Source organism: Sorex araneus, chromosome 2 (assembly GCF_027595985.1).
Source record: "Sorex araneus isolate mSorAra2 chromosome 2, mSorAra2.pri, whole genome shotgun sequence".
Taxonomy (NCBI): domain Eukaryota; kingdom Metazoa; phylum Chordata; class Mammalia; order Eulipotyphla; family Soricidae; genus Sorex; species Sorex araneus.
Window position 1 is genome coordinate 53,445,118 of NC_073303.1, and position 27,173 is coordinate 53,472,290.

A 27,173-nucleotide genomic window follows, 5' to 3' on the forward strand; every position below is an offset into this window, starting at 1 on the left:
AGAAGAAGAGGAGGAGGATGAGAAAGAGGAAAAAAAGAAGAGAAGAGGAGGAGGAAAGGAGAAAGAAGAAGAGGAAGAAAAAGAGGAAGAGAAAGAGAAAGAAGAAGAGGAAGAAAACAAAGGAGAAGAGAAAGAGGAAGAGGAAGAAAACGAAGAAAAAGAAGAGAAAGAGGAAGAGTAAAAGAGGAAAAGAAAGAGGAAGAAGAAGACAAAGAAGAGGAAAAAGAGGAAGAGAAGGAAGAGGCGACATTGTTTTCAACAGTGGACCATATAATCCATGATGATACCAATAATATATACCGTATAACACAAGAATGTATTAAGCAATAACACACATTTTGTAATTGTACTCTATGACATTCATATAACAATGAAATTGCCTAATGATCAGTTTCTCAGAATATATCCTCCTATTAAGCAGTGCATAACTGTAATGTCGTATGTCAATAATACTAAATTTAAAAAATAGAGCAAATGTAACTAAGCTAGGGAGTACCACCTAAAGACTACCTACACAATGTGTGAAAACTGAAATCATCTGCCACTTAGTCTCTGAAGGGACAGGTTCTCTTTTCCATTTTGTGGCCTGTCATTGGCCCCAGTGGACGCTAAGTGACCAACAGGACCTCTCATTCTAAAAAATCAGGACAAGGTTCATGGTTGCCTGTCAGGGAAGAGGCAGGATTTTACATCTGAAAACAGAGTGCTAGGGTATCTACATTATCCCTAGATACTTTACCTTATACAATAAAGTCACTCAATAAATTCATGGGGAAAATTCAGAAGGAAAGGACGGGGGCCTCTTTAGTCAGTGTGGAAAAATAAGGAAATACACAGGGATGACCTTGTAGGGCTGATACAATTCAACATGATTTATTATTTTATTGCTAATGCTTAAATTAACATCCCCTTCAAAATGCAGATGGTTAGGTGGATTTCCGAGGTGTCAGTATGGGCACGCCAGCTGTAATAGCTGCACCATTCTTCTCGGTGTGCCCAGAAGGGCCCCGCACACTCAATAGACAGTGATCAGAGGTCAAGCCAATAAGAAGTTAATTGTTAAATGCAATAAAATTTAACGTGTATAACTATGATATTACAGGTATTATAGTTAGTGTAATTTTCCCTTTTTTTTCAGTGGGGGGCACATCTGGCAGTGCTCAGAGCTTGTGTCTGGTGCTGTGCTCAGGAATCACTCCTGGCAGTGCTCAAGGGACCATATAGGACGCCGGGGATTGAACCGCGATTGGCTGCATGCAAGGCAAGCACCCTACCCATTGTACTATTGCACTGGTCCAAACAGAATTTTCCTGTTAGCTCTTTCTTGTTTTCATCATTGCTGAAAGCCTTATCTGTAAAATTTTAATACAGTCTGCTACCATAGTACGTACAGTCAGAAGAGAAGTAATCTTTTATTTGACGAAGTTTTCTTAGGGCTCAAAGTCACAAGGACAATACCAGTCTTGCTTATTATATAGAAACGAGGATAAGAAGAAAAGAGAAAGTGGCACCAGGTTTCCTGATATCAGCCCTCCTGTTAGCCTCTCCTTCCCCCAAATGCAGCTTTTTAAAAACATTTATTTTTTGTATTCTAGCTTATACATTTGGCTATTAGTTTAGAAAGACATATTGCTAACATATTAGCTACATTATTAAACATTTAAAGATTTATATGAACTTGGAAATCATATCACTAATGAGAGAAGGGTCTCCTTTGTTTTTATTCCACCTTGTGATTCAGGTACTTCTTTCCTTCAATCGGATGGATTTATGATGGATGAAGCATTTAGTAGAGAACTCAATTGCTCTCTATTTTCCCCTCTATATGTTATCTCCAGAAAACTTTGTGTAAGAAGTTCCAAGAAAATTATGGCTATTAAAAGCAATATTATTTTCAAAAATCAGAAAAAAATTTTAAAGTCTTGACTAACTTGTTGAACAGATATTAATGCTACAATGAATGACATTAGCAACCTAAATCTGTCAATAATATTGCATTCTGGCAGTGCTCAGAGCTTATTCCTAATTATTAGTAGAATGCATTAGACTCAACACATTCTAAAAAGTAACAATATTTTCACATGCAATTACTATTAGTAAATCTGTAGCTTATTGATTATCAACATTAAAAATATTTAACATTTTATAACAGTTTCCACCTGATAAGTTTCCAAATTTAGGAGAAAATTATGTAGAATAAACTACAAAATGCCAACTAAGTAAAAAATCTTATTATGAAACTTAAAACAACTGGTAAGCAACTATGAGGCCATGAAAGGACAGTGGAATTTGCCTAGAATAAGCAGAGTCTGGGATTCATTTGTATCTCTAAGTAGTCACTTACAAAAACCACATCAGAGGCTAGAATTTCTTTTCCTAATTAGAGAAAAGGACTGGTGTGAGACATTTTGCCAATGGATGAGACAATTACTGATACCAGTAAGTGCAACAGCCTAAGAATCTGATTAAGAAGAAGAAAATAAAAGCCAGAAATAATGCAAAGGTTATCATTTAAAAGGATGCAAGCGAGTGCTCTCACCACCACCTGTAACTGAACTGTGTTGGAGGAAAAAATAAAAATGCTAATAAGGACTATGATGAAAGGTGGGCCTGTGGTTATAAATTGCTTTTTTAATGGTGATGATAGTAGCTGACATAGGGAATAATAAGAAGATGAGAATGTCAGTATCAATTTTTATTAGTGTCATGAACGATGTACAGTATATTTAAATTTGCTTCATTTGAATTAGTATTTTTGTAACTAGAGGCGTCACTAGCAATGACATGTTCAATGCATTCTAAAGAGAAAAACTAAATAAAGTTGCCAATGCTCCCTACAAAATAGCCACAACTTTTACGTGGGGAAAACACACCACATTTTCTAAGATGCTCAGAATTCAGGTGCATAACGAATTCTGCCTTTCATATCACAACAAATCTGCTAAGTAAATTGGAAGACCAATTGAAGTGACTAGATCAAGTTGTATTAAAATTAAAAGGACACTTAATATATAACTCCCATAGAACGAGAACTTTTCCCAAAGTTTATTTGGGAAGACCATTAAGCTCTAAAGCTGAGTTGACTTAAATAACTATTATTAATATTATTATTATTATTATTATTTTGCTTTTTGGGTCACACCCAGTGATGCACAGGGGTTATTCCTGGCTCTGCAATCAGGAATTACCCCTGGCGGTGCTGGGAATTGAATCTGGGTTAGCCGAGTGCTAGGCAAACACCCTACCTCTTGTGCTATCACTCCAGCCCCTTAAGTAACTTTTAAAACTTTGGAATTGATTCAAACATAAATGTGATTGTTCTGTTGAAAGTGGCTAATTATAAAATGAACCACAATCAGTAATTTTTATAAGCTGGCTTGTATTAAAGAAAAATAGTTAAATTTGTTTTGTGTTGGAATTTTCCCAGCAATTATCATCAGCTTTCTACATTGTGATAATAAGATAAAATTGAATTATATAATCAAGAATAAATTTAAGAGTCCGGAGAAAATAAATCGTATTTTAATTAACAAATATTATGTTTTTGAATTTCAAAAAGCTAGGTTTTTGAAGAAGAAACTCTAAGGGTTAAAATGGAAAATTTTTAAATTTAGCTGCTGAATACATAAAAACCTTTATAAGTCAGTTCTATATATTTAATATTTTTTATGAGGAAAAGCATTGGTTAGTGGCTAAGAAGCCAATCTCTGAGTCAAAAGTACAGAGCACTTATTTGTTATGTAATCCTGGGCCATTTCATAAGCTATTTTCATACACAGGTTAATCTTAGCTTCTACCTCGTAAGGGTCATTGTGGAGATTCAGTGGGAGAGCAGTGTTGGAGGCTCTGGTACAATACTGCAATATTAATTTTGTTGTGATTGTTAATGCTAATAAACTACCTAACTAGTAATATCTATGGCTTTCTCCACTCATGTTTTTATTTTTCTCTAGACACTGTAATTCTCATCATCATACTTTGAAGTTCTCTATCTTTTAATGTTAATTTTCAAGACATCGTTCCGAAGGCCGGCTAGCCCATTGGAATGACTTGGTTCCCTGAAAACACCCTCACACAGTTACTTCAACAGGCCCCACGACTCCTGAGTTTAGAGGTGCTTGTTTGTGCTTTTGACCACTATGGGGCCTCTCCCTGGTATGGTTAATATCATATACTGCAAGCCTTGGATATTTTAAACTTCCTTTGATCATTCATTCTTTCTTTTTTTGTTGAGGGAGGGAGCAGTCAGTCCTCTGCAGTCTGAGCACCGTCGCCTGGGTGACGCAGTGCTCAGGGGACCCTGTGTCACCACAGGTCCCACCCAGGGTGACTCAGGCCAAGCAGGTCTCCTTTCCATTGCTCCAGTTATCCTGGCCCTCATGATCATTCTTAAGGGAACGTAGAAATCTCCAAAAGATAGGAATTTGTAACGAGAGCAGATTTCCTAAAGCAGGAATTTAGTGAGCCAGTCAATTCAGTTATTTAATTCGATCTCAACATGGGGTATACCATATGTTTCGCTCCTATGAAAATATTCCGAGATGTGAAATTCTCACAGATGAAACTGACAATGGACAGAGGGCCAAAGATTCCCTACTAATGAACTTCCGCGGAGAAAAGCACAGAAACAAATACTCAAGGAGAACTATAAAAATGGACACTCAACTCTGGCACACACTTATTCCCCTAAATAGGCAAGTCAGAGCTATTGGCAAACCGGACCCTACAAAACACAGACACCGCTAAGGGAATCATGGCTTCAGAAACATCGCAGGGAGTTATGGGCTGGAAAAATAACAAGAGAAATTTCAAGAGACTGGTGTCACTGTCCAGTGTGCAGTCATTTCCCTGAAGACACTCTACAGACCATTGCTGTTCACAGAAAGGTAGATTAAGTCATGGATTCAAGGTCTCATGGTTCACCACAGCAAATGTGAGACTAGGGCTCTTCTTGGGCCTGACACAACCTGTCTGCGAATATCCCGGGGAGTGGAGAGAGAGTACAGGGGCGAAGGCATTTGCCTTGTATGTGTCTGACCCTGCCTTGAACACTAATTGAAAGAAACTCGAATTGGAATTTATTCTGCAAAATGTATTATTTATCTGAAATGTTTAGAATATTGTCCGATGTACACTCGGATATGTGGAGCCCACCCCACCCCCAATCCTAGCCATCACATTGCCTTCAACGTTATATTGTTACTCGACATGATTATATAATTATTTAATACAAAGAAAATAGAGAATACAGGACTTAGATTACCTATTAACCAGGTTTACAGGCAATAGCTCAAATCTTCACCTATTATTATTGCAAAAGCAAACTGTATATCAGACAGGTACGTATACATGTTTCATGGGAAAAGTGGGACAACCCAATTCAGCAAAATGTGATGTGTTGACCAAATATAAGATTAGAATTACTTTAATCAATTATTAGTAGTATCTGTATTCCCTTTGCTTCTTTGGTGCAGATAAAGATTATGTGCTGTAACTACATTAATTTATTAATCATACTAAAATAAGGTGCTGCAGCTTGAAAAGTACAAAGTATTGAAATAATTAAAGTGAATAATTACTAAACAAAACTCATTGATACAAATCTTACCTGAGCTCCTGGATTAGAGAATCCATGGGCATTGCTGGGGAAAATATAAAGGAATAGAAAGGGAGGGAAGAACATGGAAGGGAAGTGAAAGAAAGCAAGGGAAGAAAGAGAGAAGAATTAATTCAGAATGCTGAGCACTGCATGCCTGCCAACTTTTCACCCATCTAGAGATAATGATAAAAAAAATTGTTTAGCAAAGACCCTGCTTAATTCTATGCTGGTAATCATGGGACATTGGTCTTTTATGATTCTAGTTCTTTGAAGACTGGGATAATTGACATTTGGCCCAAAAGAAATGACTCTTTACTTAGGGTCTTATGATCCTGACACATTGTTATCATGAATTTAAATTTCTGAAAACTTAATTTTATGATTCATTACAAAATAGTAAGAGATGGGGCTGGGGCGAGTACAGAGGGTAGGGCACTTTACTTGAATGTGGCTGACCTAAGTTCAATCCCAGACACAAAATATGTTTTCCTGAGCCCACTAGGAGTGACCCATGAGCAAGAACCAGAACTAAACCATGAGTACCACTTGATGTGGTCCAAAACAAACCAAAAATTACTGGAACATAAAAAAAGCTGAATTTAAATCAATTTTTAAATTTATAGAACATTTTCATAATTATTCCAAATCTACGACTCATTGATATCCAAAAATCCCAAGTTTTTGAACAAACAACATGGACACATCTCAAAACACTAGAAATTGTGAGTTTCCATATGACCCAGCAATTATATTTAAAGGCATCTACCAAGGGCCTAAGACCTATTCAGGAAAGAATAGTTTTGCATCCCTATGTTCATTGCAGCAATGTTCACAATAGCCAAAATCTGGAAATAGCCCGAGTGTCTGAGAACAGATGACTGGATAGAGGTGCTATAATACATGCACATAATGGAATACTACTCAGCTGTAATGAGAGATCACAATTTGCTGTCGTTTGGATGGATCTGGAGAGTGTCGTGCTAGTGGAGTTGGTTAGAAGGAGAGGGGCAGGTGCAGAATGTTCTCCCTCATATGTGGAGTACTAAGGGTCACTGTAGGGGAATAACAAATGCTTAGAGGCAATAGAACTGAGAACTAGTCTTCAGAAGAGTTCATCACAGGAAGGGGGAGAGAAAGAGGAACACTGGGACAATGGTGGAGGAAAGTGGACACTCAAGGCGGGGTGGCTCTGGAATATTCCATGTTTGAAGCCCTACTAATAATTTTGCAAGCCACAGTGCCAAAATCATATACATTAAAAAAAAAGAAAATAGAATTTCTTGACATTAAACCCTTTATTTAAGTAAAATGGGAGAGTTGATTAAATGATTTGTGTCCCTGGTTTTATTCCACAAATAAATAAATAAATGATTTGTGTCCCTGGTTTTATTATACAGAGAGAAAAGGATAAGTTTTAGTTCTGCTATTATCAACACTCTTAAAATTAAGAAACAGAAAAAAACAGCTTTGATTTTCTGACTGAAATGGTGGGAACTAAAGAAGTTCATGTTTATAAATACCTGCCTACACAGGCTAAGCAGCATATTGGGAGACAACAGGTGGTTTTAAAGATTACTCATGCGACATGAGAAACAGTTGTTTCATTTCTTGTGGAACATTTTTGCTCTATTTGAGGATATGTATGAGTGTGCCAAAAGAATCCAAAGCCCCCAAAGAATTGCAAATTAAAAGCCCCACATTTAAAGTATGGTAGAGAATGTGCTTTTTAGAAGTCAAAACAAGAGTCAAATGATCCAAAAATAGTCCTTAGAATGGCCCATGTGAGCTTATTCTAAATAATCCTACAAACTCTTTTGTTCTTACATTGCATTCTACGAAGAAACTCACTGCTTAAGAGTTGGGATGTAGTTCAAGGGAATGGTTTCTGCCTGCACGCGTGAGGCCCTGGGTTTGATCCCTGGCGCCACCAAACACAAGATGGCTGCACAAAAATTCAATATTTGGAGATACCACACTCCAAATCTTAGGATATATGTTGTGGTTACTTTAAAAACTTACACTAAAACTGAAAAATAATACTGAATAAGATTAAAGTTTGGCTATAGAAAGGCCCTTTCCTTATCTCGGACAGCAGGACTGTGCATTTTGGCTGTCATGTCTAACAGGTACATTTTAAGTGAAAAAAAAAAACAAACAAATAACCAAACCTGGTATTCGTGAGTTATTGGGGGATTATGGAATTCATTCCAGCAGGAACCATTTGCCTTGACTACACATGTAAACTCAGCCAACGAAAGCATCCCCTTTGATGAACCAGTTTCCACGCTACATCTCAAAGCACTTTCAGAACATTGCCGGTTCCTGCCTCACTCAGCATCCTCAGTGAGGCAGGAGAGGCCCGGGCGAGGAACAGCCATCCAGGGTGTTTTCAGAGGCCGTGGTGAGTGTGCAGTTTTCCGTTTCGGATTAAGGGTCACAAAAATATAGCTAATTATAATAAAAGTTATTTTCCTTAAGGGGTATTATTGCCAGTCAATCCTGTTTTCCAGATGTTTAGATCATCAAGGGCCTGTTTATATTTCAATATTACATTACCATCTGTTGGTTACAAAAAGAGAGGGATAACAGGCAAGTTAAACCTTTCAAACATTACTTCCAAGAGCTGCTGGAAATTCCCAGCAGGGAGAGTCAAAACACAAACACCATCATTTCACTTGAACTAAGTTTAGATTGGGAACCACTAAGCCAGATAACATAAAAAATCAAAACCTTGCTTTGGCAATCAACTAATACTTGAGTCTTTTCCCTGGGCCATTAAAGGTCACATTAGTCATTTGAACATCTCTATAAAGACTTTTTCCCTTGATGACCTTTACGATGTTTTGCACAATGTTCAAAGCTCCTTATGATTGAATACTGAAAAAAAATGGTATCATACATAATTTTGAATTTTCTGAGTGCCTTAAGTGTCAGTTGATGTATATCTATGCCATAAATGAGTGTACCAGCTTGAATTGTTTTAAACAGAAGGCCCAAGGACATTGTAATCACTTCCTCTACACACCAGAGATGTCCTCAGCACAGTTCTGTGGAAGGCACTTGCTAACTCACCCTTGGTTCCTTTAGAACGGGTCCGTAGTGTTTTGTCTTCAGCCTCTGCATCCATCTATAATGTGACCACAAAGTCCAGATTTTATTCCTTTGATAGTGACCAAAATGCGAAAACATGACATTAGAAATTTGGAAAATCATCACGAAGAAATGTCCCAAGTTCTGAATGTGATTCTGGCCCTGCCGGTGTAGAACCACTCACTACCTCCCTTGAACTTCATGAGTTTTGGAAATACTCGTATAGGTGCTGAAACCAAACGAAAAAGAGATTAGAAGGTGATGTATTTGTTCATTAGAATTTTTGAGAGATTCAAACATACCTGGCGTTGCAAAGATATAGAAAAGTATGCTCTGGCTAGTGGTGGTTATAAAGAAGAGAAAATGACAAACCAAGTTTAAGAGTGACTTACTAAAACTTTATTCATCTGCATCACTAGACCTCTTGTGATATATGGTTCTTTCTAAACCAGAAAAATAATTGTCCATGTAGAAAAGCAATATTAAGGAAAACCCTTGAAATGTCCCCATTAATAAAATAATTAGAAATGTTAATAGCTAACAATGACATACATTATTTTCCAGAATTCCAGAATAAACACTGGTTATGATCATTCAAATGTAAAAGAAAGGAGAAGCTTGACTGTTTTATATCAAAAAGCCCAAAATATTATGGCAAAATATTTTAAGTGTAACCAAATAAATTACCCAAAGAACATTGACTTTACAAGTCTGTTGTTTTTGCCTGGATGAAGATGAATTCTGACCTGACCAGGTCTGTCTGTTTCACGAGAATGCTCTAATCATTTCTGAGTGTAATTCATTTCTGCACAATATCAGGAGGAATTCTTAAATAGGAGGAAGTTGTTTTGCTTGTTGAAAATCAGAGGCAGGCGGAGGCTTTCTCTGTGGCTCCCGTCCTTATAGCCTGACAGAGATATGGTGTGACTGCAATGGTAATAGGAGATGCATCTCTGCTCTCCGAGGCTGAGTTGTGATTGAAGGCACTGACCTACCATAGACTTATAATAGGGGAGCAGGTGTGGCAATGATGGACTTTAATTTCCTTTAATAAACCTTTTATGTGCCACACTTTTACTGCCATTCGACGCTCTCCAAGGTCCTGCACATAATAGGTTCATTACTTTTGATTACTATAGTCTATTGAGACAAACAACTCCAGAACACACTATATATTATGTTCAGTTAAACCAATATAGACTATTTATCCATTGTGCATTTTTTCACCTGCAACACTACAGATGAAATTAACGACAGCTCTCGGAAGCTAAAACTATTAGAACCACCAGTACTCTTTTGTCATCAGTTCATAATAAACACTGCACCAATCACTGAACTGTTGTTTTTTTTTTTTTTAAACAAAGTGTTTGGTGTTTTTACTGAACAAGAGTTACTTTAGTATAAATAAATAGTTCAATGTTATGACTATTTTAAAACTGAAAAATAAGAGGAAACAACAGTAAGACAGAAGCGACTTTTCTTCTGTAGATTTTCCTTTTTTTTAAAACCACATGAATTTATGGCAGCTGTGACACGCCTAGGATTAAAATGGGCTGGTTTCCTCAGAATGGTGAGCACTGCATCGTGAAATTCTCCTCTGTCACTTTCTCTGTTACACACCAAGTAGCTCGACTTGTACAAGCTCCCTCCATGGGGTATACAAACGCTGCTGTAGTCGCATGAGGGTGTAAGGGTTGAAACCCAACACGCTATTTCCGAAGAAGCTGTTCCTGCAGGTGAGTTTAACTCAATGTAAGCCTGATGTTTAGCCTCACACATGGTGTTATTACCATCTCCCTAACTTTGTAAAACTTCTTCCAAAGACTAGTGACGGTTAAACTGTGAGTTTCTTTACCGAAGCAGAAACCTAGATCGCCAAGAGTGCCAGCAAACACACTCAAAGATTCAGAGATCTTCTTAAAAGAAACCTTGTTTATAATAGCCTTAATATTAATTTTGTTCTGAAATTTAGCTATTCAGTGCCCTAAACATTCTGTTACCCCCATGAGACTATCTCCCCTTTACAGTTAGTTACTGGGAGGAATTCATAAATATCCATGGCCCTCCTCTTGGCTTAGAATTTTGGCCCCATCATCGTATTTTGTAGAGCTTCTGCCCTCTTGGTGCCATGTATATGTCCTGTGGAAGAACAGCCTTAAGCTGGTACCTCATTTACAAAACTTAGTTTTCAAATTTCACGTGTGAACCGAGTTTTAGAGAGGAAGAGTTCAAGTTCATAACCTACACCTCTGTTTCACCCTTCTCTACTCAGAATTTACTGTGTTGTAAAGTTGGAGAATAAGAACATGGAAGAGCACAGGTGCCTTTTGGGGGGAGTGAAGAAGGTAATTTTAATATTCATGACATGGTCTATCTCCTCATAGATCTTATCGACAAATAAGCCTTTTCTTTCTGAAACCTTATTTAGAGAAAAAGTAAGAATGTTCAAGCATTTTTTTTCTTATGTGCTTCATTATTCTGGTAGATTTTAGTAAATGGCTAGTATATGGATTTAATTTTTATAAAATCAACCTCAGAGTCAATGGGTATCTCATTTGGGTAATAATTCAGTGAACGTTGAAAGATACATCTACCTCAGTGTATGTGCTGAACTCCGGGGAACAGATGAGGCCTAATTACCACCCTCACATTCTTTCAGAACTATAGAAGAGACACACAAATAGATGCTGACTTAAATAAAATATGGGAAATATTCAAAATTACATTTCTTGTTAGGAACTCTGATTCTTTGAATTGAAAGAGAGAAATTTTTGCTTAAGAAGTGTACAATTATTTTATTAGAACTTGTGTCTCATTAGGTTTTTAGCCACACAGACTTTCTTAACAAAGTCCTTTACAGGTTTCATAGATTCTTTTTATCTGCCCTATTTTATTGTTTATAGATAGACACAAGACATTTTTCTGACTGTTTTAGCATGGGTTTGTCCTAGCCTTGGGCCTATTATTCAACAAGATAAGAATACTAAAAAGGAGTCTTTATGTTTTCTTAGTTTATAAAACTATTTTACCCAAAGGCTACTCAAGCAATAAGACTAGATAAAATATATATACAATTTATAGGGAAAGAGAAGAAATAGACTCTAGAATAGTACCCAATTCATAATAAATCTAGAAAGAAAAACTTAAAAAATACTTCCTTCTCAAATTCTCTAGAGAAGGAAGTTGACCTAGGAAAAAATGGAAAAAGGGAAAAATAAGAAATAAGAAGGTGAAGAAACCAACTTTTGACAAAAACAACAATGGAAAGAAGAAAAATAACCACAGGATAAAATTTAGCTATTTGAATTTGAAAGTTTTGATTGAACACTTTTGAATATTTACAGACCTCTGTACAAGTGTAGGCAGTACTTTCCTAGTTACTTATTTTTGAGAGGCTTTTTTCCCTCGAGCTTTCATGAAGTCGACTAGAGGATTCTAGTCGACCCACATGCTCCCACACACAGACAGAGGCTACTTTGGGCAGGGGAGGGAAAATGAGGATTGCCACAGCGGGAGAGAGAGTCAAGGAACAAGTTACAGAACTCATAGCATCAATTCTAGTCTTACTCATGCAAGAAAATTACTGGTATGTGAGTTTTATTTTATTTTAGATTTCATTTTTTAGTTTTATTGTATTTTTCTCTATATTTTACCTTTTAAAAATGATAATTTTACTTTAAAAGTACTTCAAACATATTTAAAACATTTTAATATTATATCTAAAATTTATCTAAGACACATGTATTTATATGAATGCATATACTTATATAAATAAATGTATTTATATATTTATATATAAATGTACATGCAAATATATACATTTATATATGTTTATATACAATTGTATTTTGTGTGATTTTGCTTATAATTTTATAAATGTACATAAAGTCTATTTATATAAAATGTACTAAAAATATTTTTCAAATCCCGATTTGAAAAAACCACTTTACATTTTAAAAAATCATTCTATTTTTATTTCAGGTTTTACTTTGATTTTATTTTTTATTGATTAATTCTATTTCAGCTAAAAAATCACAACATCCATGTAAATAATCACTTCTTTGAAATTACTTCTAAAAATAAATCTTTTGGTGACCTTAATATGTTGTTTATTCTTTAGTTGGACGCTAGGTGCTGAAATACTGAGTATGTCACCAGTCTTGGGTTTCCTGATATGAGTAGGAAAGGCCTTGGTGATCAAGTGTTTTAGACACTTCCTCAAAAATCCATCCACAGTAATCTAGTAATGCCTGGTTAGCTGTAACTTTGTGTAGGAAGCTACTTCCAGTTTGTGAGTCCTTTCCACACATTAGCTCTGAAGCGAGCCCACTTCTCGCAGGGTTGCATTCCGCCCTTGCCCCAGCTCTTCGGACTGGCCTGTGTGTTCTCTGTTTTGCCCTTTCACTAGTGTCACATCTCCGCTTAGTGTGGGGACCCAGGACACTGGCAAGGTGCCATTCTGCATGTGCTGAGAAGAGGCCTGGGGGTCTTTCATGTGAAGCTTTTTATCCTCAGTGGATGCTTATTTCACGAAAATAATTTTTGAAAAAGTGACAGAGGAGCTTAGTTGGACGTTGGAAAAGTTTAGTTCCAGAAACCGAAACGAGAAGATGCCATGTCTGAGGAGGAAACTGGCCAGGCTGGAAGACAGAAATCTCAGATAGAATCACCTTCTTTCTCTTGAGTCTAGCACCGCTTCGGCCTTTCTTTGCTTTGTTTGGGGGCCATACGTGGTGGTGTGATACTCTGTGCTATTTTGCAGCCACACCTGGCTGTGCTTGGGGTTATTTCTGGCTCACACTGAAGAGTTAGTCCTGGTGGACTTGGGGAGCCATATGGGGGTCAGGGATTGAACCCAGGTTGGCTGTGTGCAAGGAAAACACCCTATCTGCTGTACTATTGCTCCAGCCCCTATGATACCCTTTAAAAATAAAATTTAAGAGGAATATAAAAATGCTCAGCTATGTCTTTTCTGTTCTTGTTCTCTTTTTATTTTTCCTGTCCTGGGTTCGATTCCCAGCATCCCATATGGTCCTCTGAGCACCGCCAGGAGTAATTCCTGAGTGCAAAGCCATGAGTAACCCCTGAACATTTCTGGGTGTGACACCCAAACAAAAAACAAATAAACAACAAACAAAAATGTATGCTATTTCTACTTACTGCTCAAAGTCTTCCACAAGATAAATATTATACCTAAATGTAGGGCAGTGCCCAGAAATGATCCCTGAGCACAAAGCCAGGAATAATTACTGAGTACCGCTGGGTTTGGTCCCAAAATAGTCAAGCAAACAAACAAGACCAAAAAATTTTAATGTTAAAAAATAGCAGAGTCATTGTGTCATCAGTGAGTCATCAACCAAGCATAGTTCTCCGGAAGGAGCATTTCTTGAAGTCCAGCTACAAACACGTTCCCTACAGGTGACATGACTCTCAGAGAGAACTTTCTTGAGTTACTTGGAAATGCATTTCGGTGAACCTCAGACCAGAGCAAAGCTTTGGTCGTTTCACAGAGAGGCCAATTTATTTTCATTCTCATTTCCGAGTTGTCACGGCTGTGGATGCCTCCCTGTAACTTTGTGCAACTGGCAGTACTGAATAGAAACCGCAGCCATGTCCGCGTCCCTTGCCAAAAGGCTCCAGCGAATGGTTCTATTATTCCCTGAGGTAGCCCACGTGTGCCAAAGATTTCTATTAGTCTCCATACCGCGGCCTCTGAGTCACAGCTCTGTGACACTAGGAGCGATCACCAGCTTTATGTTTTAGGAATTGGTGTGCGTGGCGGGGCGGGGGGTGGGGGTGCTGAGAAGGAAAGGTGGACGTGGGCATTTTTGATATATCCTGTTTAAAGATAAGCCAGCATAAGTAACAGCTTAAGTAGGACTTGAAGTTATTTTCTTGTTACTACTTTGCTATGCACCTGTGTAAATGTTAGCGAACAAGCACCTTTCTATAAGGATAGATCATTTTATAGAGCTTCCCCCCACCCAAGGCCAGCCCAGTTTCTTACTTTTCCTTACTTAATTCCTTACTCTCCAGTGTTTTTCTGTGAATTAAATCAATTATTCAACTACAGTGATTTAAAGATAGCAATTTACTAGCTTTTAATTCTTAAATAAGTGAATTTCTAATACAGATGAATTCAAATTGTGTTTAATGCTGAAGTCCTCTTTAAGGACAAATATGTACGAAAAAATAACAGACCATTAAACATGAAAAAGGGTTTGTAGGTTTGAGGACTTTTCCTGGTATTTTTCAATAATAAACTGACTGCTTCTGACAAAAATCAAAACCCTAAAATCAACATTAACAAAATTCTTTCTAAGCAAATTCAGAAGTAAAGCCCTATCAAGAAAGCCTTCAGATAAAAGCTTTGAAGATATGAATTTTCTTTCAATATTTCTACTTTTTCAGTAAACACAGAATGTTGTCTTACCTCTCTCTTTCTCCAGGTACCTAGTAGGAAAACTCAGCTAGCCCTGATCACTCAGTGACTGATTATCTGTATACTTTAGTGAGAAGTCCTGAAATTCATTCTATAAAGAGAAAAATAAGAGAAGGAAAATAAATAAGCAATCATAAAGAATGAGATTTAAAATAAAAGCTACAATTACACTTTTACCTATAATTAATTTTGTTGAACATTGTTAGAAACAGAACTTTAAAAGTTGACACTAAACATTAATGAGACTTTATTCAACATATTTTAAGGTAAGCAAAATTTATTTTGGTCTTTATTACTAAACTCAGTATACATATGCATACATACCTATATAACGATGTATGTGTATATTTCAATTTAGTAAGGACGTTGTATAGGAGAAACTCTCAATCATTATTAATACTTTACTTTCAACTATGAGAAGAAAAAGTTCAGACAAGCTTTAGAATCTGCTATACTTAAGGGTGGACAAAAGACAGATTCAAATTTATCTTTTTGTTATTTAGAGCTCTCTTTAATGAAGCTGTCACAAAAATGCTATAATGCTCTTTACCAATGTTTTAACCTGCTTTCCTAGAAAATGATTAACGCCTGATTTACTTTGCATTTAGACATAAAACACGGGATTATATCGCTTCTTATTTGGTCCCAGGAATGGGATCAAAATCTGTTTTCAAGCCATTTGGCCCTTGAGGAAAAAAAAATATTTCAGAGTAATACACTCAGCACACAAGAAAATGGCTCTTCATACAAAACGCCACTTCCATCGATGAACATTTGAAATGTTTGTGAGTGGAAGTTCTGTTACCTCCAACACAAGCCCCCGCCTCCTAAGAGGAGATTCCTGTTGTCCTGTAACTTCCCCTCTGCAGTCATCACCATGCCTGGCTTTGTAGCCAGGCAGTTCAGTATCTCCCACGAGCTTCGACCAGGCAGTTGAAGAAGCAGCTGCTTCTTCAACTGGAGTCAGAAACTGTAGTTCTTGGGGGGAAATGGGTATAAAACTCAAGTGATAGCACAGATTACTGCACATCATGTAAGAACTAAAAAGTAGGCCAGGAGCTAGGGAATTCTCTGTTTGTATTTGATTGCAAGTGAAAAAAACATAAAAACAAAAAAAAACCCAGAAAGGGAAAAGGCTTTCTCTCCAAATGTGTTCAGCCTTTTCTACTTCACTGTGAGTTCAAAAGGACTTCTGCAGCCTTCCACCTGCCTGGCCTGCTTTGTTTGCCGTACTCCGACCTAAAACAAAAGATCCTGGAAAACAGTTACACTGGTGAGCAAAGCTCTTTCTAAATCCTGAAAGTAATGGCTTTTTGTCTAATACCCTATCGTGTTATGTATTTATTAGCAATACATTTTCCATTTATTTTCTCAAAGATTGCCAATAAAGAACTGAATCGCATAAGGGAGTCGCTGTAAACCCTCTGAGCTCCCTAATGTCAAACTCATTAGCATCCGAATAAGCACACAGCAGCACATCATCTGCACGATTGCAATTTTTTACTACTTTTAATAGTGTTTCTCAAAGGGCTCATTTTCAACTTTCTTCAGTGGTTAGTTGGTTCTCAGGGGAAAAGTAGCTTCCTGACGCTCAGGCCTCCACTCAACAACCCGGCCGTTTGCTGTCAGATGCGTCAGCCCTCTGCCCTAACCCCATCTGCTGTCTCTCTCCTCCCCAGGGAGAGAGTGAAGGCGGCACAGCTGAGATTGACTTGGAGAAGTGCTCAGGGACGCCACTAAATATAAGTTTAGAAATATGACTGGACACACAGAGCTTGTGAAGTCCAAGGGCATCAGAACACAAATGGGAAGATGGTCACGTGTGAAACTTCCCAGTCCAGGTTCGACTATAACAACTCCACCTACTGGCTCTTCGGAAACTCATTCTTACTTGATTCCAACAGAAATCTTCACCATTCTTTGCACGTGCACTATTATTTTATCAAGGACGGACCCTTGAAACCCCCTTTATTACCATACTGAAATCTTTTCTGATCTTAAATACTTTTATAAAACATTAAGGTCCGAACTAAAATATTCATAGAAAAGACACACAGTTGGGGCGACAGTTAACCAAAGACTTGGAATCCTGACCCTTTGCCCAAAACTTACAAGGGTGAGCTTTACCCCCTCTATCAGAGGACCACTTCTCCGTGAAGCTCATCTTTCTGAAAACAACAATCTACATTTGGGTGTCGGGGTGTGAGCCATACCCGGCAATGCTCCTGGGGCATTCCTGGCTTGGGGCTCCAGGGTGAGCCCTGGCAGTGCTCAGGGGACCAGGGGTGGTGCCAGGGTGAGCTGCCATGGTAAGTGCCTTAGCCCTGTATTATCTCTCAGGACACAGAATAGTAAGCTCAAAAGATAAAACTATAAAACAACCAAGGTGTTAGTAACCTAATGGACTATATAATCCTTAAGTATGCTTTCTAATTAAGATATGGCTTTACTTGTTAAATGGAGCCATTACAAAGTACTGCAGTTGTCTACTATATGCCAATAATTAGAAACTCTCAGTTCTTTATAGCTACTTCATGGATGAGTACCTGCTTCTGAAAAAGAAGATTCTTTAAGCCTATGATATAATAAATCTGTCATAGCATTTAAAAAGGATTAGGTCAGATTGAATTTTGTCGCGGGTAGGTGAATGATCTAGAATAATAAGACACATATGTCAGTCACGTTCTTAATATAGAGAAAACCACAGATTTATACCTATATTTATTATTTTTTTCTTTCTGTGTTGCACCTTGTGATACTCAGGCGTTACTCCTGGCTCTGCACTCAGGAATCACTCCTGGTGGTGCTTGGGGAACCATGTGGGATGCTAAGGATTGAACCCAGATGAGCTGCGTGCAAGGTAAGTGTCCAAACCTCTGTGCTATCGCCCCAGCCCCAATATACTTATATTTCAAAAGGGAACTATTAATTTTTTATCCAAACAAAACTCAATATGAAAACTCAGTAAAATGGCAAATAAATTTAAATATAACACTTGAAGCACTAGAGTATAGCTGAGTTTACCACAATCACCAATTCTTTTTAAATTTGTCCGCCTATGAAAACTGCTTGTTTTCATCTGAGTCAGTATGAAAAGGCATAGCAGGGCCCTCTCAGAGGTCATAAACCTTCATGTGTGCTCCAAAGACTATTCTTAGATTTACTTTCTTAGCAAGTAAAATAAAACCCAAGAATAAAAGCATGGTTATGTTGGTGTTTATGAGGCTCTGATCCCACAACTTCTGGTTTTAATCTCAATCACACGTCTATCTCTACAATTTTTCATTAGTTGTGATGATGATAAGCATATTATTTTTATGATTATGTATTATTTTAAATAATAAATCACAGTTTTAAGTTTCCAGATTTAGTTTATATTCAATAATAAGATGATATAAGTTAAAGCCAAATTTCACATAAATCTAAATAATATCTTTGCCTGAAAAAAGTCTAATACTTTGGTTTTCTATTTGCCATGAACTTCCATTAAATTTCTAATAAAAATTAAGCCCTGTGTTTTAGAATTTTTAATCAGTGAATTATAGTGAATTGGTCACTTTCTACAATAGCAATACATTACATATTTAGAAATTGTTGCATAGAAATCATGCAAGCCAATTGACACTTCATGCTGTCACAGATGATTTTTTCCTATTTCTTTCTTCAGGTTGATACTAGGGGGTATGATTTCTTGACAGGTGCAAATAAAAAAAGTGTTGTGTTTGATAAAGCCTGCTTTATTTTTATTTCTTTATCTGGGTACAAGGGAGTTGGGTCACACCTGACTGTGTTCAGGGCTTATTCCTGGATTTGTGCTCTGGTATGACTCCTGCTGAAGTTTAGGATATCGTGTCGGGCCAGGAATTGAACCGGGGTTGGCTACACAGAGGAACAATAAGGCAAGTATCTGATTATTGAACTATCTCTCTGGTCCCCGTGGGAGTTGTTTCAGGTAAAGAAAAATGCTGTTTATTAGCCACATGTATTTCTGTAACTACCAGCTCGTAACTAAGCTCCTGATTACAGTAGGAGTCAATTTGAAAAGACCCATTAATATGAGAATTACTCTATAGGAAAAGTAACAACCCTTACAAAATAGGTCAGTGCTACCACCTATTCTTAAGGAGGATGTTTTAGATTTTAACTAACTACATAATCAAGACGAGTAATTCTTTGATGTTAGGAGTCAAATTGCATGTCTTGATCATTAAGTCAATTTTTGCTTCTGAGTGATCAACGACATGAAACTTATAAATAAAACTTCATATTTTTCAATGAAGATTCATATGATTGTTGTCTTAAAAGAAAAATAAGATTTGTCAAGCAGCACACAAAATTTCCATTGATGGATTTTTTTGATCTTCACTGGTTTGACTAGCCTTTTTGAAATTTCTGCCCTATAAAATCTTTCAGAGAATTGTAAGAACAAGGAGTTCTAGAGCTACCCTGATCTTTCAAATATGCTGTTTTTGCTTTACAAACTGCTGAAGCCATAGAAAGCATCAAGATAACTTTTGGCTTTCCACTGTGATCAATGTACTTTGTACTAACAGGCTCTGTTGTATTTCTGTCTCTCCTCTGGCACCTACCTGTAAACACAGACACAGTTCTCTTAAACTCTGAGGCAATGCCAGTAACTTCCAAGGCCCATGTTTCTCCCTGAAAGAGGATTTAACTTTCACTTGATTTAAGTAACCAAATAGCCTTCAAAGACACTCAAAACCTAGCTGCAATTAACATAACTGCATTTAGATGCCATTCATGACTGATAATTCCAACACCTCATGGGGGAAAAAAGTTGCATGCTGTAAACATTATAAACATATTCCAATAAGCTTAACACAATCTGCCATGCTTATTTCTGCCTAGATCATGGACCAGCGAAATGGTTAATGCAAATGGATTTATAATTTGCTTTGGGGGGCCAGTTTCTTCTCCTTATTTATTAGCCCAGCTGATGGGGCAGATTTGATGAGGCACTTCTGGAATAATTGAGTCATCACACAAAGAAGGCTGCTAGCATTCAGAGTGGTTTTATCAGCAGCAAGCAGGCCTGATTACTGACAATTACACTCTGATCCGGTGATGGAGGAGAAAGAGCCAACGAGTGGGAAAACGTCCGTGTTTCTATCCAGGAATAATTTCTACATTCATTTTACATGCTAAGTGTTTCCTATCTCTGCATAATAAACTGTAAACAGGAATAGATGGCACAATGTCCCTTAATATTTCCTGGTAATGAAGACACAAATGTACAGTGAGTGCTGATAAATATAGATGAAACATAAGCTATTCTCCTAGTCGGTATTGTTACCTTTAAAACAAATGCATTTTGGTGGTAAAAGCATAATCATAGCTAATGCAAAAAAATGACATTAGATTGAGACTGTCCTTGTAACTACACAGAAACTTTCTAAAAGTCCTGTTAATCACAGTGCTTTAAAGACTCACATGCTGAAGGTGAGCTACTAGGAATCGCATCATTTTGTTTCTCAGTAGTCAACTGTGAAGGACTCCTTGGGTGAGACACACAAAGGGCAGTGGTGAGAGTGACCTCCATGGACATTCGGAGAGCACATCTCGGGGCAAAACTGAGGAGACAGAGAAACTAGAGCGTGTCACGTCTCTATTGAAGTCGATTCGTATTGACTTCCATTTTCCTTCCATCAGATCTAGCGACAAAATGTTGGTCAGAAAAGACAGAGGTGGATCTAGTACTGCATGAGCAGAGAGCACAGCAGCACGAGTTTTTAAAACTACTTGTTTATGACATGGTTGATTAGCAAAGTCCCACGTGCCAAAAAAACATCTCAAAGAGATATCTTATTATACCTGCTCTCCCTCGACTCAGAATGGAGTTGGAATTCTCAGAGAAAGGGAATGTTCATGTATATTGTTTTAATGCACTGCTATACCTTTAAGTGTATGTGTGTGTGTGGGGGGGACTTTAATTTCCTGTGCTAAGAGTTCTAAAAAGTCAATCAGTGTGAAGTTTTACTGAATAGACATGCTGGGGGTTGTCTGCTTAGTTTTTTCTCTAAGATCTCTTTCTGACTGCAAAGAAAAAAAAAGTTATCCCAAGCTCTCCTGTGGTAACTATGGAAACTCTGTTTTATTTAACTAGCCACTTAACTTCAAGGCTTATGTTGTAGCTAATTGTGTTTATTTTGAGTAAATATATACCGAACAACATTATAATGTCAAAACATTTTAATAAAGTTCAAAGAGCACTTACTGATTAAAATAGTAGATTTTTTAAATGGAAGGGAATTTTTCTCTAAGCTTTCTTTTTCTGTAGATTGTTGCACAATATCATTAGACATTTCCTATTTTTCTTGTCTGTTCTAATAGTCTTTTAAAGAAAATTTTCAACAAGTCTGCTGTTTTATTTTTCATTAAAATCTTCATAATATTCTGTAAATTTGAGCTACGTTAAAAGAATAGTCATTCATATTTATTTTTTGACTAGGAAAAATGCAATGAATTACTAGAGTTTATAAATGAAGAAAATTACATGATTCAATTTTTGTACTAATTAGGCACTGACGTTTTTGTAGAATGAATCTTGGATTTTACTCTGTTATGGTATTTAATTTACTGTGGATACTTTCAACAAAAATATTTTTATTCTAAGTTTTTACTTGTTATTGGTTTGCTACCTACACATTTTTTAACACTGGGTGATGAATTGCTCCATGTTAGATAGTGAGCATGAGAAGACAGAAGAAATATCTTGTCTTCAACTACAAACCAGCAAACTGAGGATCCCCAAATGAAGTGGAACAACTATTAATAGAAGGAGGCAGAAGGAGTTCAGGCTTAGATCATACTGGAAAACCTTCCAGAAAATAGTGGTTCCTGAAGAATTCGTCCCTAGAGAAATCAGAGGACTTTGGCAAAAATAAATGAATGCTCCCAGAGATCAATGGAAAGGCTCCAAGTGCTTGAAATTGCCCTGGTTTGGCTAAGCAATGTCTTAAAGTCGAATTTTTATATGAGGGTCAAAGGAGACTCTATGGATAAAATTAAATAGCTAAAAATAAATTAAAATTAAATTCACTGATTTGATTTGTAACTTTCATAGGATTTTTTTTCCCCTTCAGTGTCAGGACTGTAAAACCTTTTCGTTGAAATGAAATTGGTGATTTGTATTTTGGTTCAGGAGACAATATCTCAGTAGTGTGTTGATGGCACCTTCATCTTGGTTGTTAGATCTGTTTGATGTTATCCTCAATTAGTCCTATTTCATTGTACCTGTGCCATAGGAGCTCATGGAAGTAAGAGCCTGTGTCTTGTTGAGCTTCCAATGCAACATAATGTTATATTATCTTCACACTGTTGTTGGAATAAGTGAAAAACAAGACTCTTCAGATGCTCCCAAGATAACTTTATTAATTATATTTCAATGCAAAACATTGGGACTCTGCTACAAATTCTATTTGACTACTCTACCACCTAAGGAGAATTTATAGTTTTGTCTTCATTATGTTGACAGCATCAGATTCCAAAAGATAGAGAAGAGCAAGTGTGAAGTATAAATGATTTTGTGTCAGATTCTCTCCAAGGTATACTTTTGTGTCATTTTATGCAAAATTATTAGTTTATGATTTAAGTTGGTCTTTTGGGGAAGAAAGGTCAAAGGTCAAATGGTAGCAGTTTTATTTTTCAAAATTTGGTGAGAATACAATCTAAGAAAATCCCCAACTCATCTAAAGGGTGCCTAGTTCAGTTTATATATATTTACATGTTTTTTTATACTATATCATATATATTTACTCATCATTAGATAAAATGTCATTTACATATTACCGTAAGCAAGTATGTAGCTATACTCCAAACTGATGATGCTAATATTAGAGATAAAATAATTCTATCAGAAAAGACTAACAATTACAGTAAAAAAAAAAAAGAAAAGGTAAAATGACACAGAAGTGTCTGAATGAATATTACTCACCTCTACAGAACTAACCAAGTGATAGCCACTTTTGTGGGTGCTTCTGTGTCTGCTATCCCTTAGCCATGCCAAAGTGCCCGTCGGGACATGGTGTCAATTCATACCTGAAGAAAGGGAGCCACCGAATGCTCCACCCTGCCAGGTGTCCACACCGACAGCAAGAGACACAAGTAGCTTCTGCTTCCAAACACGAGTGACCGAATGGGAAGGCCGTATTAGATTTCTCTGTGCAGCAATACCTTCCCTTTCTTTGTTCTTGTTTTGGGAACACACTGGGGGTACTCATGGCTCTGTGCTCAGGGATCCCTCCTGGCGGGCTTCGGAAACCATATGTGGTGCTGGGGATCGAACCGTGGTCAGCCTTGTGCAAGATGAGCCCACCCACTGCACTATCTCTCCGGCCCAGGACTTCCCCTGCCATCCAGAGCCCTCTTACTCACACACAAGTAAGCACAAGTTCACCAGTGGATCCAAAGGAGTGTGCACCATTTCTAACTTCAGCGATAAACAACCATTATATTAAAAAATATCATCTGAGGAGTGTGTGTGTGTCTCTCTCTTTCTGTGTGTGTGTGTGTGTGTGTGTGTGTGTGTGTGTGTGTGTGTAGTGTTGCAGTGGAAACAGGGTTATGAGAGAGGCTGTGAGTGAGGAGGGTCCTTTTGGTTTTGGGATGACACTGGAACTTTAGTGGCAGGATTGGTGACTACAGAGAGTTAGGAAGTTGAACCTGTGGAATTGCATGATGTTGTGAAACCGTGAGAATTCAGTAAGAGTGCTAATTTTAAAGTCACGGGATGGAAAACTCAGAGTAAGTACTGGGGTCCATGGGATGAATAGTTCAGTACTTGAGACTACCAGCTCTGGGGGCCCAAGAGATATTTCTCATTTTCCCTTAAACATAGGAAATTCTTGATTGTATTTTTGTTGCCAGATTTAAAATATAGCCGTCCCTTGGTTGGCTTCTTATTTTTTTTTTACTCATGCTGTAATAAAATTTCCACAAACTTAGTGACTTGAAACCACATAAATACCTTATTTTACTATAGCTCTGCTATCATAGTCTAGTATGATCTCACCCAGGTTAAAATTAAGTCGGTCAGCATTCCTTATTTTGGAAGTTTCTGAGAGAATTCTTTTCCTTGCTCATCTAAACCATTGGCATACTCCAAGAGCCTGCCAATTTCTATTATAGGATGAAGATCTCTGCATTCTGCTGGCTGAAAGTTAAGAAATTCTCTGCACCTTTGAAGCTTTTATTACCTTCATTGAATCATTCATTGAATCATTCTTCCATCTTCAAACCTTCAAAAGTTTAATGTTTCTCACATCATCACATCTTTCTTACTTCTTTTTTTAAACCTTTCTCTGAAGGAACAGTGAGTCATTGGGTCTACCTGGAAAGTCCAAGATAATTTCTCTATCGCCATATTCTTAATTTAATCACATGTCTTGTGCCATATAAGGTTTGCCATATAAGCTTATAAACATATTTATATGTTTCAGGCATTAATACAGCTATCTCTTTATCTTGTATAAAACATTCTTTACATATAACATATATAAAGATATACAATAAGAATTATTATAAGCCATATAATTAAAATTCGACTGTATTAAAGTATTACTGCTTCTCACAAGATACATGCCATAAATCAAGATGATCAGGTATATGGAATTCTCAAAAATGTGTGACTATAATCCAGATCACCATGGCGAGTACAACTTTAACAAAATCAAACATCTTTGATTGTCCCTAAGGCCATGTTCTTGAACTTCTCAAACATTCAAATCTGCTCAAAAGTTAGCATTTACTTTTGTTTGGTGGGATGGTTTATTTTTAAAGTCTTCACTTACCTTTCCTAATACTCATTGGACTGGAACTGGAAACTTTCCATTGCTACTGATGAGAGGCTTGTCAGAGCAAAAATAGAAAGAAAAAAGAAAAAATTAAATGGCAACTATCAGTTATCTATAGCTTATTAGCTAAAGAAACACAAGCCTTTCAAGCATTTAGGTACTATCAGAATATGGGGTGAGGTACTGCCAATCTCCAGGAGTAAAACATATTGCTCATTTCAAAAAAAACTCACTCCAACACGAAAAACAGGTGCCTACTGTTATCAGAAAATGCTTTTTAGATGTGAACCTTTTGTGTGTAAGTACATCTGAGAACCTTTTCCAGGAACACACCTGAGAGTGGAAGTGAATTATCAATGAGTAATAAAAAAAAAAAAGAATCAGTGGTTTAACACTAATTTCTAATCAGATCCTACAGAAAGGAACAGCCCGCACGGCAGCTGTACTTTTCCCAGGGTTAATTACCTTTCACTGCTCTCCGCTAATGAGTCAGCTGTTCCTGTCAGAGCACACTACACTGGCTCGTCTGGGCCCTCGCTGTGGACAGACACCGAGTGACAGTCCTATTTACATACGGGGGTGTTTGTTGTGCAAAGATTTCAAAAGGGTCTTTATAATCCTTTCATTTCCATGTGTTCCCACACTAAAAATTATTTTTATAAGTAAGATTTTACTTATTCAACTATTCTTTTCCTCCCTGACAACTGGAATCATTGTCGGTAGACATAATATGCCAAATCTTTGGAAAGAGGCCAACTTTATTATGTCCACAGGAAGCGTTGTCTTATTGAATCTATAGCATCACAGTGGTAGTTACCCAGTTGGAATGAGACTTTGCTCACTTGTGCTAAAGAGTTTCTTTGACAACTTAAATTTAAGATAGAAAGTAATCTGAGATTTTTTTTTTCTTAAGACAAGCAAGGGGCCACGAAGATAGGGCAGTGGGTCGGCACTAGCCTCATGAAATTGCTGACCCCAGTTTGATCCCCAGTACCACATATGATCCCCAGAACCTCACCGGGGTGACCCCCAAGGACAGAGCCAGGAGTTAATCCTGAGGACAGCAAGGTGTGGCCCACAAACAAAAGACACTGACCAAAAAACCAAAAAAGAACAAAATCATATCTAAGAGTTCTTTGTATCTGAAAAGTGAATCTCTGTACTGAGTTTTTGAAAAGAAAATGTATGCCTGAAAATGATGCTTTAACCTAACATACCTAGACCATTGTGAAATGTGTATACGATTTATTATCCAGGTGCCAGCTCTGCGGCCCAGGTAATCACCATATCTGCTGTCCATTCCCTAACACAGGCATATGGACACAGTTTAGAATTTTGCAGCTGAGGGATTGTTTACACATATCTTCCCAATTTTTATTCCAGAGAAAATGACGTGCAATATACCAGAAAATATTCCTTGAGTTTCACTTTGACAACCTTCGAAATAACTCGGGATAGAGTAAACTCTCTCCAGTGAATGTTGCGCTCCAGATATGCCTCGTGTGACTGAGCCTTTGAAGTGCATCAGAACCACCGAGCATCTCGCTCTGCCGCAGTGTGGGCCCCGCTCCTCCAGCCAGGGGCCATACGCTGCTTCTGGTCCATGGACCACACTTGTAAGCGCAAAACATCAAAGTAGTTCCCAAACATTAAGCAGTGCCCAGTCTCCTGGAGAGCTTGTGAAGCCACAGACTACAGGCTCAGTGTTCAGTGTGAGGCCTGTGAGTGGTCATTGATAACAAGTTTCCTGAGCACACACGGATTGAAGCGTTGGGTCCCGTACATTGAGTGCTCTGGTCCTATATATGATATTCACTATTAAATGTGATAAAAATACTCATTTTCCAAAGCCTAAATACTCCTATCTACAGGGAATTCTATTGATCCAGATGAGCCCTGCTTTATTCTAGAGCTTTTTTTTAATTGTTTTTTTAAAAAATACTTTATGATGGAAAGGCACAGATGAAAAGTGGATGCTCTGGCCTGTTCCTGAAGTACATTCTGAGAACCACTTTACAGCTTATTGAACTTGATCATCCCTGCAGATGAAACCATTCATGCCAAAAAAGAAACAGTAATTATGTACTTCTTCTTTACAGGTGCCATTATCAAATGTAAGCTCACAAATTACAAATCTAAGATAGCACAATATTTAAACTTGGCAAGAGCAAATAAAAATATGGGAATGAATTAATTAAAATTATATAACAAAAAACATCTTTCAACATCA

At 37.3% G+C, this 27,173-nt stretch overlaps 1 protein-coding gene across 4 annotated transcripts in view; it reads right to left on the reverse strand.

Moving 5' to 3' along the window:
* Positions 1–27,173, reverse strand: part of ST18 (ST18 C2H2C-type zinc finger transcription factor) — a 147,398-nt gene that overhangs the window by 99,758 nt on the left and 20,467 nt on the right. For 2 of the 4 annotated variants that reach the window (XM_055128758.1, XM_055128755.1), the window contains exons 1-4: positions 24,941–24,971; positions 15,123–15,222; positions 8,672–8,726; positions 5,609–5,642 (exon numbers count right to left, since the gene is read on the reverse strand). In XM_055128758.1, coding sequence (XP_054984733.1) covers positions 5,609–5,642; positions 8,672–8,726 — 89 coding nt within the window. In that variant the 5' untranslated portion in view covers positions 15,123–15,222; positions 24,941–24,971. Of the gene's footprint in view, positions 1–5,608; positions 5,643–8,671; positions 8,727–15,122; positions 15,223–24,940; positions 24,972–27,173 lie in introns of those variants that run through there. The other 2 variants (XM_055128757.1, XM_055128756.1) reach the window with 2 other exon arrangements.